We start from the raw sequence: 12983 nt of genomic DNA, 5'->3' as shown, positions 1-12983 counted from the left end.
TAAGCTTTCTCCCGCTCACTATACCGTCTCGTCTCCCCCCCTCCTATTTCTTTGCTTTTGCATTCCTCCTTTGTCTCCAACCCTCTCTCTTCTCTTATTGCTCTCCCTCTCACTCCCTTCATTATCTATCACTCCCTCCCTCCTTACCTCTTTCTCTCACTTTCTCCTCAGCAACAGAGGCAGCCCCTCCCATGTGCCTTTCGGCAGACAGCTCCCACATGCTGTGCTTGAGCTGTTATTATTTCATCCCTGCATTCTGGGAGAGCTTTTCCATGACTGCCACAGTCCAGCGTCTCCCACTGTCCTCCATAATTCAACTGCAGTCCTCCAGCTGCCACAGCTACTCTCTGGCTGTAATTAAACTCAACTCAGTCAAAGCACAAAACCTCGTCCTGCTATTATGAACGTCAGGGTGGCATCAGGGTGCCATCAGTGTGCACCGCACCATAAAACCATAAAAGCACAGATATTTGTCCATATGTTATCTATGTCTTGTGTCGTATGCCTTTAATGAGGAGTCTTTGTGCTACCACACCTTGCTTACTGTAATCGGCTGTAGCAGGCTTCTGGTCGCTCCATTCATAAGCGTGGCTTCCTCTTCTGGCACTGATAACTGCTCATCCTGCAGCCGGCTGGAGACCCTGACTGTGTGTTTGTGTTTTTTTCTCTCTCTCTCTCGATGTGTTGATTGGCTGCTGATCAAAAGAAGCCTATTGGCATTCAGGCCATGTGCTTTCCCAGTCATCCTCTCGGGGAAGCAGGTAGGGAGCTTTGTGATCCGACAGTCAGGAAGGAAGAACTTCCAGGGAACAGAGAGGACCTTGGAGAAAGCTGGGAGCGCACTGCAGTTCAGAGTCCTGAGCAAGGGCCCGGTGAACTCCACATTCCACCTCCTTTGTTTTTGAGTGTTTGTTTCACTAGCTGCTGCTCATGTCCAGTTAGAGGCCAGTTAGATTGGAACAAGACCTCTGCAGCGTGACCTGCAGCAGTGTTATGTAAGCATGGCACAGAAGAGGCTTAGCCTGCAGAAGTGTGGGACACCAAAGGGAGCAAGTTCTTAGCTTTTCACGAAACTTCACTCAAAACGGGAAATGTTTGTAAACAAATGCTTTGGCAGTCAGACGGGAGGATCTGGACAGAGAGTCAGTCTTTGTGGTCGAACATGTTCTGTGATTCATCCAGACCAAGACAGATGAGCGAGGGAGAGAGAATAGAAATGTGCGTGGTGTGCTGGGGTAGGAAGAGAAAGCAAATTGGTGACATTAGAGAGCAAAAGGCAAAGACTGAAAAGCAAAGCAAGCGACTGAAAGAGAGTGTGGGGTTTTGCGAATGGAAAGGCGGTCATGGGTTTCCCACAGATAAGCTCTCCTCTCTTTGTCGGCGGTAGACGCCTATCAGCAGGCCATCAGCAGACGGCTGTCTGCGCTCTCTGATTGATGCCCCTGTTGTGCCTAATCCCCCAGAGCCTGTGTGTCTGCAGTCCTCTCTCGCTCTCGCTCTCTCCCTCGTTCTCTCTCTCTCTCTCTCACTCTCTTTTGCTCTGTCTCTCACTCTCTTTTGCTCTCACTTTCTCTCTTGCTCATGCTTTCCTACACACACACACACACACACACACACACACGCACACACACACACGTCACAGAAGTCATGCTGCGGGAGGAAAATTGCTCTTGACTGTATTGGGTAGAACTGTGTCCTACTGTGGCTGGGACCCCCGTGGTGGCCACTCAGCTGGTCATTAGTATCGAGTGCTGGCAGCCCTCTGCGAGGGGTGGAGAGGAGAACTGGTCTGTGTACCTCTGTACAAAAGCTGACTGTCAGCGGGGGACCTGGACAGAGAGGACGAGAAAGATGTCCTTGTTAGTATTTTTGTGATTTCTGTCATGTGTTTGGGTAATGAAGTCTGGCCTGTGCCCTGTGGCTGGCTGGTTTTGTTGTGGTTGTTGCTCTGCATTGTAACCACAGTGTTCTATTAGTTTTTCATTAGACTAGCCTTGTCCTAACCTTCCCTTGAAATTGCCTAAGTGTTCCTCACTGCCCTAATGTGTCGCTCCGTATTTCCTCCGTCATCCCCCCACAGTGCTCATTTATGCATTCCCCCAGCGCGACTGAAATATTCGGCAAGCATTTTTTGGTTTCCTGAGTATTGCCATATTCAGTGCTGCCCGGGAATTGCCGGAGCACTCTTATGATGAGCTGTCCATTTTTTGGAAGATAATTTGCAGTTACCACAGCAACATCAAGGCAGGTTTGAAGTTAAATGGATGGGACAATAACACATAGAACATACTATTCCTTAGTGTTTCCATCAGTGCATATCACGCAAGACCAAAACAACAACAAGACAAGAAAGAGACTGGACTGCAGAGAAAAGGCATCCTGAATGTTAGGTCTGTGAGAGACAACTAGTATTCACATGGATAAATATGCCTGAAATAGCCTATATCAGGGGTGTCAAACTAATTTTAATCTCAGGCCACATCAGCATTACATAACACCAGACCCTTCTCAATAGGTTGTAACTGAAAGACTATGTAAATGTTCATAATATTAATAATATTATTGCACAATTGCCTTTGCATTCTATTATTATTTACTACCAACAAATTAACTAGCTTTGAAAATAGAATTACCATTATGGCAAGCAGATATTCAAGTGCACAACTATTGTGTAAGTTTGGTAACAAAAACATATGCTTGTGCATCAATATATATGCATTTACATTATGTAAAAATATACTGTGTGTGGGTACCCACTAACATTTCACATGCTATTCATTTATCAGATTAAAGATAACAATTTTCAAGTGAACAAAGTGACTTACTTCAAAAAGTAAGCTCTCTATAATGACGTTGAGGGCCGCATGTCACACATGTGGTCTGCCTATATTATGAAATTGATAATAATGTTAGGCTCAGCATAGCTTTGCACAGAAACAGCCGAAAATGTTCTTTACTTTCATACATTGAGTAAATCTCAGACCCTGAACTTTTTCAACCTTTAATTCGTCTCCCATTGTACCTTGGCCTCTGAGACTAATTGAAGATTTGGTGCAGACTGATGACAGTGCAGTGTCTGTCGCTGGCTTAGATAAGGCTTAGATATACACACAGGTTAAGGGTTCCTTAATAAAGGATCTATTTAATAACAGGCTTTATGCTGTGGGTGCAAGTTTTCTTGTATTGAGTTGTTCACTATACATTGATTAGATTAGATTAGATTAGATTCAACTTTATTGTCATTGTGCAGAGTACAAATACAAAGACAACGAAATGCAGTTTGCGTCTTATCAGAAGTGCAACAGATGGTGCATAGACAGAACAAGATATATAGTGCAGTGTAGACAGAAGTATACAGTTGGTTTACAGAAGGTGGTTTACAGTAATAGGTAAATACATATATGTGCAGCGTATTAGCTTATAAGAGCAGAATAAATATGGCTATGTAGTATGAACAATGTATGAACAACATGTACAGATATGTGCAGTGTAGTAGCAGTGTAAGAGTATACAAGTAGTACGAATAATATGCAGTGTATTAACAGAATATATTATAAGAAAAACATTAAGTAAATATGAATATTTTGTATGAACCATATTGATATTCAGTATACCCGACAGATATGTTCCTACAGATATGTACAGTATGTGTACAGCTATGTGCAGTGTGGTAACAGTACCATTGAAGTGCAGAAACAGTAACATTATAAGAGTAGTAAGTGTAAGTGTATGTGCATGATGAATAGTATGAAGAGCAGTAGAGTGTAACTGTATGTACATTTCTAAATAATAGAATACTATGGGTGGGATAGGGTAGTGCAATTGTCCGGGGGGGGGGGGGGGGGGGGGTGCGGGGTCTGTTGAGGGGCAGAAATGGCGGTGGTTTGGGGGGATGGTTGATTGTTTGTCACCGGTATGCAGAGCTAGAGGTCAGTAGGGTGACAGCCGGAGGGAAGAAGCTTCCTCTGAACCTGCTGGTTCGGGTGCGGGGAGACCAGTAACGCCTCCCGGGGGGAGTGGGGTGAACAGTCTGTGGTTGGGGTGAGAACAGTCTTTGATGATGCTGCGCGCCTTACACAAGCATCGCTTGCCCTGGATGGCAGAGACACAGTTGGTGAGAATACTCTCGATGGTGCAGTGGTAGAAGTTCACCAGGATCTGAGGGGACAAGTGGACCTTCTTTAATCTCCTCAGGAAAAAGAGACGCTGGTGAGCCTTCTTGATAAGGGTAGAGGTGTTGAGGGTCCAAGACAGGTCTTCAGAGATGTGGGCACCCAGAAACTTGAATCTGGTGACATGCTCCACCTCAGTCCTGTTGATGAGAATGGGTGTGTGTGTGCTAGCTTTAGACTTCCTGAAGTCCACAATGAGCTCTTTGGTCTTCTTGGTGTTAAGAGTCAGGTTGTTGTCAGTGCACCACGATGTCAGGTCCCTGTAGGCCGTCTCATCGCTGTTGCTGATAAGACCAATCACCGTAGTGTAGTCTGCAAACTTTACAATAGTGTTAGAGCCATGTACAAGTGTGCAGTCGTAGGTTGAGGAGGTGTGGTTATCTAACCTAACAGACTGAGGTCTGTTGGTTAGGAAGTCCAGAATCCAGTTACAGAGGGAAGTATTGATGCCCAGTTCACTGAGTTTGGTGATAAGTTTGGAGGGGATAATGGTGTTGAATGCTGAACTGAAGTCAATGAACAGCATTCTCACATAGGTGGTGCTATTGTCAAGGTGGGACAGGGCAGAGTGAAGTGCCGTAGAGATGGCATCCTCAATACTCCTGTTCTGATGGTAGGCCAATTGGAAGGGGTCCAGTAAGCAGGTCTTGAAGTGGGCCAGGACCAGCCTCTCAAATCACTTCATGATGATGGGTGTGAGTGCAACTGGAAGGCTTGTTGCAGTGGAGTGTTTTGGCACCGGCACAATGTCAGTTTACTATATATTTTATTGTTTTTATTTTTGATTATTCTGTTTTGTGTGGAAAGGATAATTGGGCACCTGCACATTGTTAGTGTTTTTGGCAGTGCTTAAACTTGTGGCTTGGATTCAAAAATGATAATGATGATAATGTTTTTTTTTTTTTTTTTTTTTTTCGTTACCCCTTCAGCAGACATTGAGTCTGTAAATGCTGTGCCAGAGTCCGAGCTGGATGCTAAGTCTGATTGTATTTGCGCGTCCCTGCTGTCGTTATCCCATCACATGCTCATAAATCCTGCCGTGGAGCGGCCTGCTCCGAGCTCCTCCTGCCCTGCGTCTGACCTCACCCACAGGAAGCGGGTGTGTGTTGGAGAACACAGGCAGAGACCTGGGTGAGAGGATTGCAAAAGAAAGAAGTCACAGCCCCAAGCACTTCCCCCACTCCTCCTCTCCCATGCTTTATCTCTCTCTCACTCTAATGCATTCACTCTATTTTGCTCCCCCCGCCCCCCCCCCCCCTGTCTCTCTTTTTCTCCCTGTCTTCATCTCTTTTTTTCTCTTTCTATATCCTTCTCTGTCTCTCTCTCCCTCCCTGTGTCTGTGTCTCCTGTGTGAATAGTACGAGTGCAGGAAGTGCTGCAGTCCCTCAGTTGGCCATTCTTCCTCTGAAACGCATCTCAGCTTCCTGCCCTGAATCAGAGCCATGTTGTCATTGGCAGCCCTCTGGTTGTGAGTTAGGCCCTGACAATAGGCTATGCTTCTCTGGCTATGCTCTCTCTCTCTCTCTCTTTCTTTCTCTCTTTCCACACATACACACACACTCTCTTACACACACACACACACACACACACACGAACACTCCTCACAAGCACTTCCACACATGAATATTCCATGACATTTGTGTCATTCAGTAACAAGTGTCTGAACAGCACCATCATCTGTGACTGTGTGGTTTGTTGTTTTGTGTAGTGTGCAGTCTTTCTGTGGCTGCATTTTGGCAAGGCAGGGTTGGTTCTGCGACAGCGACAGTGTGTGCCCACAGGAAGGAAGCGTCTGCTAGCGTCTCCGTGGTGCTCATCTAACGGGAGTGGGCCACCTGTCTCACATCCTGTAGAGAGGCGGAGAGAGAAATAGACAGGCTTCAGACTTGCTTGCATGATGTAGCCCTGATGCTGTGTTATTGTGTGTTTGTGTGTGTGACAAAACGACTAAGTATCATCCCAATCTTGGAAATAGCTCTGCTCTGGGCTGTGCATGGAAGTTGGTAATATTGAAATTTACCAGCCTGGGGCATGTTCACAAACTAATGAGTAGTAGGTTAAAACTGTTAGGCCTATCTAGGAGAGAATCCAAACAGCTAGCAAATTTCTGCTCCATATCAGGTGTTATAGGCAGCCTTGCTGTGTGGCGTAGGCAATGCTTTCTGTACCCAGGAGTCTCAGAGCTGTATTTTACCTGTATTGAAATATTTGAATCCTTGTGTGATTGGTGGGTTCAGATAAAGAATTCAAATGTGTGTGAGGTGAACTTGTACTGTGATATACAGTTTGTGTGTGCATGACTGTGGCAGGTGGGCTGTGTGAGAGCTTTAGTCTAGGCTGCATGGTCAGACATTATGTCGCCTGTGTGGGCCTGTCTGTGCCCCCAGTTAATATAAACCAGTGAAGGGCGTCACTGTCCCCCTTGTCCTGCTCCTCCTCCCGGTGCCTGGGTGCTCTCTGCAAGGCTCCTCTCTGGCCCTCCTCCAGCCCCTGCTGAAGGGTCACTGGCCCATCACAGTTCATCTTTCCGCACAGAACAAGTGGCTAATCACATTCTGACTTCACCCCGCTGTCAAACGAGCCAGTGCTGAATTTGCATCGATCAGCGCCAGAGAGAGAGAGGCAGACTGGCCCTTGCAACCCCCACCCCTCCCCACCCCACCCCACCCCGCTCCTCGCTGTCTGCTTTCTGCCTCTCCATCATCAGACCGAGCTTGTGACCTGGCATGGGTGCTGTCACCATGGCGATAAGTCAGCGGGCCCTCTTGCCGTCGTCTGGCTCGCCTCTGTCTGTCCTGCCGGCACGCGCCACTGAATAAATGACAATGAATGAAAATCATAATCATTCTTCCGCTCACAGCCATTATGGCCCCCATTCCCCCAGCACACATTGTCAGGATACCTGTCTGTGCTCTGGTTCAGAGCGCCAGCTATTAATAATCAACTCTGCATGGCTCCAGACAGCATGGGAGAGGGAGGGAGCGAGGGGGAGGGAGAAGGAGGTGGAGAGAGAGAGAGAGAGAGAAAGAAAAATGAGCTTAGACTACTGTATCATGGATGTTGATTTACCATTTGGTGGCCAGGCCATACTGTGGTGTTTTTCCTCAGTGTGTGGTGGCACACGACTGCTATCAGACGTGCTGGACGGTTGCCATACTGCCAAGGGAACACGGCACAATAAAACCGGCTAAAAACAGGCTCTGCAGCATGTGCCCCTGGAGATCTGTCTGACTGTCCACTTTGGGGCCTGTGTGTGGCATGTGGGCTCTCCCTAACAGTTCTATCAGCAGTATGGGGAGGGCCTCTTTCACATTCCTGTCCTGTCCGTGGGAAAGTCTTCAGTCCTTATAGACACGGTATAGAACGTCCAATGAAGGATTGTTGTAGAGGAGTACGAACCCCATTATGAATTTACAGACACCGACTATTCAGGTACACTTTGTCAAGATGAATCAATCAATCAGTGTCAGACATAATATTGTGTGATTCTGCAGCAAAGTCTTTTCTCTGCCCCTCAGACAAATTTAGGAATCTAAATTCCCATCTGATTTGTTTGTGAGTTTGTTTTCCAGCTCACAACGTCCGACTAGAAGAAACGTAGCCAGTAGCGTTCCAGCTCTGGACTGATTTAGCTGGATCTCTGGCGTTCTTATCAGCTCTATTGCTGTTGGAGCAGTTGGAACAAGCAGTGTGAGCACAGCAATCACGACCGATTGAAACATGTGCTCTGAGTCACTATGCCACATGCGACTGAAAACATTGCAGTATCTGCTTTGCTTTACACCTCTATATAAATAGAGATTAAAATATTGTTAAATCAGCTGAGATTCGCTGAAACATGGAATAAATAACTTACCCTCTTATTATAGTAGTGAGGTTCTAGTAGCAGGGAGCAAACACACAAATAGACTTTGATATACACAAATATATACACAAATCGCTTTGCATAAACGTGCCTGCTAAATGAACACATCAGGTAATTAGCATAAATAGTTTTATTTATTTATCCTGAGCCATTGCTTTAGAATAGTCAATAGTCAATAGTCAATAGTCACGAATCTGAATAACGAAACCTGTGTCATCCGCACTGAGCACAGACTCTCTCCACAGAATTCAGCTTCCCCCTCAGCTTAATAAGAGCTTGGCTGTTGAGAGAGTAGCTGTGAGAGTGGCATCATTTGCTGTGTTCCCCATACCTTGCTAAGGCTCATTGCTGCATTGCTCTATGCGTGCAACGGTGCAGAGACTGCGTTCTGTTTTTGTGGCAGGCCATGGGAAGGAAGACAGACAGAGTTTGGTCAGAGGACGTGTGTGTGTGTGTGTGTGTGTGTGTGTGTGTGTGTGAGAGAGACAGAGAGGGACAAAACGGAGAGTGTGTGGGTGTGGGAAGAGAGCATGAGTGACTGGGCTAGTCAGGAAGTGTTCATGGCTGTCTGTGTGTGTGTACGTGTGTAGAACTAGTCAACTGGTGTCTGTGTGGGACAGAGATCAGAGGTCAGTCTCCCTTATCTCCACAGTGCTCCGCTGACCACAGTCTGCGTCATTAGATATCACACACACACACACACACACACACACACACATTCTGACCACAGTTGAAGGGAGCCTGAGCCTGGCGCTGCTGATGCTGGACTTTCCTTTTAAATGCTGTCTGTTTATCCGGGAAAGCTGAGTCTTCTGGACACTGGGTCTCCACGGCCAGCCGCAGGTCATTAGGAATGGAGACGGACATCAGACTCAAACCACACAGACAGAAACACACACACACACACACACACACACACAGAAACACAGAAACACACACACACACACACACACACACACAGAAACACACACACACACACACACACACACACACACACACACACACAAACACTCGCTCACTCACTCTCTCACTCACTGTCAGTTGGCTTATTTCAGCTCCAAGCCCTCTAGGTGGAGCCGGGGCTGCACTGAGCTCCAACATAACACAGTGTCCCCCTCTCTTAAATGTAAACTGTGCCGTATTGGCAATTTCCTTACTGTTTTCTCGGTTTTTGCTTCTTTTCGCTGGCTTTGTCATGACGAATGTCTGAGAAACTCCATCGCTACCTTTTTCTAGCCGGTGCCTGGCGTGTATGTGTATTTGAATGCAGTACAGCAATTCGTTACACTCGTTATACTTCCTGACACTGAGGCCGTCGGCCCGCCGGCCCACAGTTGCAAGGGTGGTTTTTCCGCTCACAGGCGCTAGGGGGAAGCGAGAAGGCCACCATTCAACCCAAAAAAAGTCATATAACCAGCGAAAAAACTTGCATATTAAGCTAAAAAACCTGCATAGTGTGCCTTTAATCAGAGCTTGAGTCATGTCCAGTCAAGTGAGCTGTTGGAGAGCCAGTGTGAGTGCAGTTATCAGGAGCGCTCGGCCTCTCTAGTACTGCCCGCCCGCCTGCCATTGGAAAAACCTGGCCTCCTGTCATCATACTAGAGATAGATAGATAGATAGATAGATAGATAGATACTTTATTGATCCCCAAGGGGAAATTCAAGGTCTCAGTAGCATACAGACGTCACACACAACATGCACTTTCAGCAGAAATGGTAAATATAAGTATAAACATATAACATATAACAAAACTCCACTGTACAATAGAGACAGTAGAAGATAAGAAAAACTAACAAAACTAAATACTAAATATACTATATAAATTAAATTAAAAAATCCACAGTGTGCTTGAGGGTGATCAAGCATGAGACGCTTGTCATCATACTACTCTCAATCAAAACTACAGCCAGAAGTAGAAATCCTCTTTTACAAAACGTACGTTTGTGAAGTCTCTCAGTGTCATCCAGCCATAGAAACACTAAATTCTAAGATGCTTTGTGCGCACGTCTTTTCCCAGGTGGCCTGTGGACGGTGTTCACACTAGGTGGAGCCGGTAGCAAACCTGGGCTTGACCAGGAACAGAACCCTCTGCCGCTGTCCAATCAGAGCCTGCTCCTTCTGCTCGTTCTAGCCAATTTGACCGATGGTCCAGAACTCCCCAATGCCTACAGGCAGGCTGTCACGTGCTTCAAGAATACACAAGGTGAGTCACCTGGATCTCCCACACCTCCCTGCTATGAAAAGCTCTTTAAAAACATGTCCTTTGAAAAGATTTTCAAAAAAATGTCCTTTCACACACCCTAAACACATAGACACAAACTATACATTAGCAGCATGCACTATTTGAATAATGATATGTTTTTATTGTGTGTGTGTGTGTGTTATTGAAGACACTTCATCCATGCCGTCACCACAACCACACACCTTCCAGATCAACTTCAACAGTCTGTACACGGCGCTCTGTGAGCAGCAGACGTCTGACCAGGCCACGCTGCTGCTCTACACACTCCTGCACCAGAATCAGAACATGAGAACCTACATGCTGTCCCGCACTGACATGGAGAACCTGGTGAGCGCACGCCACGCACGCACGCACATACACGCACGCACACACACACACACACATACACACACACACACACACACATATATATACACACACACACACACACACACACACACACACACACACACACACACACACACACACACATATGCGCATCCCCACCCCCTACTCCACCAAGTCATTTCTTTTCTATCCCTCTGGTTTCCTTCCACCTGACCTGCATGTGCCTTTTGAATCAGTGATAATCTTATAGAATGTCACCACTATACTATATGTGCACAGATCCCAGCACAGTGAAGCCACTCTCTAAAGCAATGCTTCAAAACAGCATCTCCATTAGACCACCACCTCCTGCTGTTGCTGTACTGCCTCTGTGCTCGCCCTTATCAGCTGCAGTCATATCAAAAGCAGCAGAAACGCTTAGAAATGGCCGCCCGCATGTAGGTGGAGATCTAGCGGAATTTCCTGTGCTTGTCCAGGACTGGGTAGTTGTGCCGTTCTGCGAATTAATCTCTGCCTCTCGCAGAAGGATATTATTATTGTCTTGAGTTGTCTTACATAATCCCTTACTGGCCAGGTAAACTCTGACTACCTGAACGTGTTCGCAAATAGTTGTGACATAATATGATGCTAGAATGTAGACTTGAGAGATTCTGAATTTGGGTTGGGGACAGTGGCAGGCAGCAGGTTGTATTGGAAGAGGAGAAGTTTCCTCCGCAGCATCACAGATTTGACTGCTTGTGTTACAGTTTTTCTCAGTCGCTTTGGTGCATTTCTCAAATCAGAATTCACATCATCTAGTCGCTTTGGCAAATCATAAAAGCAATTTTTCATTATTGATGGCTTATGACATGGTGGTCAAAATGCATTCTACTTGTTGTTTGTGGAATAGTCCTAACCCCAAAACTTTTAGGCATTAGTTCATTGTGTGTTCATTTTCAATCAGTCTTCAAAAACCTCACCCATTTTCATCTTGTCCTTAAACAATGGCACAGGGACTTTTCATTCTGAAGGCATAAATACTTGCTTTTAAGACATGAACTAAACATTTTTTGCAAGTTACACACTTTTGCAGGTAATCCACTGTATGGATTTTGAGAAATGCACAGAAGCAACTGAGAAAAATGGTAATATCTGCCAAACAAGAGGGTCATCGCACAGACCATATGAAATGCTGAATTTTATAACAGATCAAAACTGTAGTGTAAATTGTCATGGGTATGTGTAAACCAATCTTGCCAAATATAATATTCTGATGGCAAAAGCTATTAAATGTACGGTCAGACTCTCCATGTCTTTAATAACAAACATTTAGTTCTAGTTTTATGTGTGTTCATGCTTGTTTTTCTGCCCTTGCTTGAAAATTGCTTTTAGTCATGCTCAGTCATTCTTTGAGGATTGTATTTAACCTATCATCAGCATCAGTAAACAGCCACTCAAACCACCTGGCACTTATAAATGTGTGCGAGTACTTACAAAAAAGATTTCTCTATTTCCTTGAACTAAAATAATACATGGTCCTGGGAAAATGCACAAGGGAAATGGGTCAGCCGTTCCACAACGTGGTTTAAAGTGATGGGTGTTTTAGAGTGTTGCACAGACATTTCTACAATGGCTGGCTTCATACATGATGCTTGTTCATGAATCTGCATGAGAAACCCAGTTACCTAGTCCTAATGCAGACCTCTCCCCACAGGTCATACCCAGTCCTAATGCAGACCTCTCCCCACAGGTCATACCTATTTTAGAGATCCTCTACCATGTGGAGGATAAGAACTCACACCATGTGTACATGGCCCTCATCATCCTCCTCATCCTCACGGAGGATGACAGCTTCAACCGCTCTGTCCACGAGGTGGTAAGTATTCAAAATTATGCATATTGCACACACACACAACCACAACCACACACCGTCTTTCTGACCATTGCTGTCTTTATGGAAATAACCTAAAAATATTCAAACTCCAAGTTTCTCTGTCTCCTTCCCCCTCCTCTCTGTTGGTCTATCTCAAGCAGTTCTGAAAAGTGCTGTTGTCATGGGCAGTGTTTGTGTAATCCCCTGTTGTCCTACAGACTACCTACACTTATTCCATGTCTTGCCTTTTCAAGCACAATAGCAGCTACTTTAAGACAAAAGGGATGGGTGGGGACATCTTTGTGTTTTACAATCCATTATATCCTGATAGACAGCCTTTCTTAGTTCTAAATATTCTTTTTTTAAAGATACACTGGAATAGTAAATAAATATGTTGTGTTACTTCAGTGGTCTTACCCACAGTATTGAGTGATCTGTTTATCTGATTTGATGTCTGAATCCAATATGATTGCTTTTGAATCCAATATGATTCTAAGATGATACTAAGCCCTAGTCAGGCCAGTG

At 45.4% G+C, this 12983-nt stretch overlaps 1 protein-coding gene across 1 annotated transcript in view; it reads left to right on the top strand.

Annotated features, from left to right (window-relative positions):
• The window catches only part of dym (dymeclin), a 69683-nt gene that overhangs the window by 22521 nt on the left and 34179 nt on the right, over window positions 1-12983 (top strand). Inside the window, exons 9-11 of the mRNA XM_042059214.1 lie at window positions 10055-10240; window positions 10428-10606; window positions 12336-12461. Coding sequence (XP_041915148.1) covers window positions 10055-10240; window positions 10428-10606; window positions 12336-12461 — 491 coding nt within the window. The remainder of the gene's footprint in view (window positions 1-10054; window positions 10241-10427; window positions 10607-12335; window positions 12462-12983) is intronic.

Source organism: Alosa sapidissima, chromosome 13 (genome assembly GCF_018492685.1).
Source record: "Alosa sapidissima isolate fAloSap1 chromosome 13, fAloSap1.pri, whole genome shotgun sequence".
In the NCBI taxonomy this organism is placed as follows: domain Eukaryota; kingdom Metazoa; phylum Chordata; class Actinopteri; order Clupeiformes; family Clupeidae; genus Alosa; species Alosa sapidissima.
Note: the sequence above shows the minus strand (reverse complement) of the source record. Positions and strands in the feature narration are given on the sequence as shown.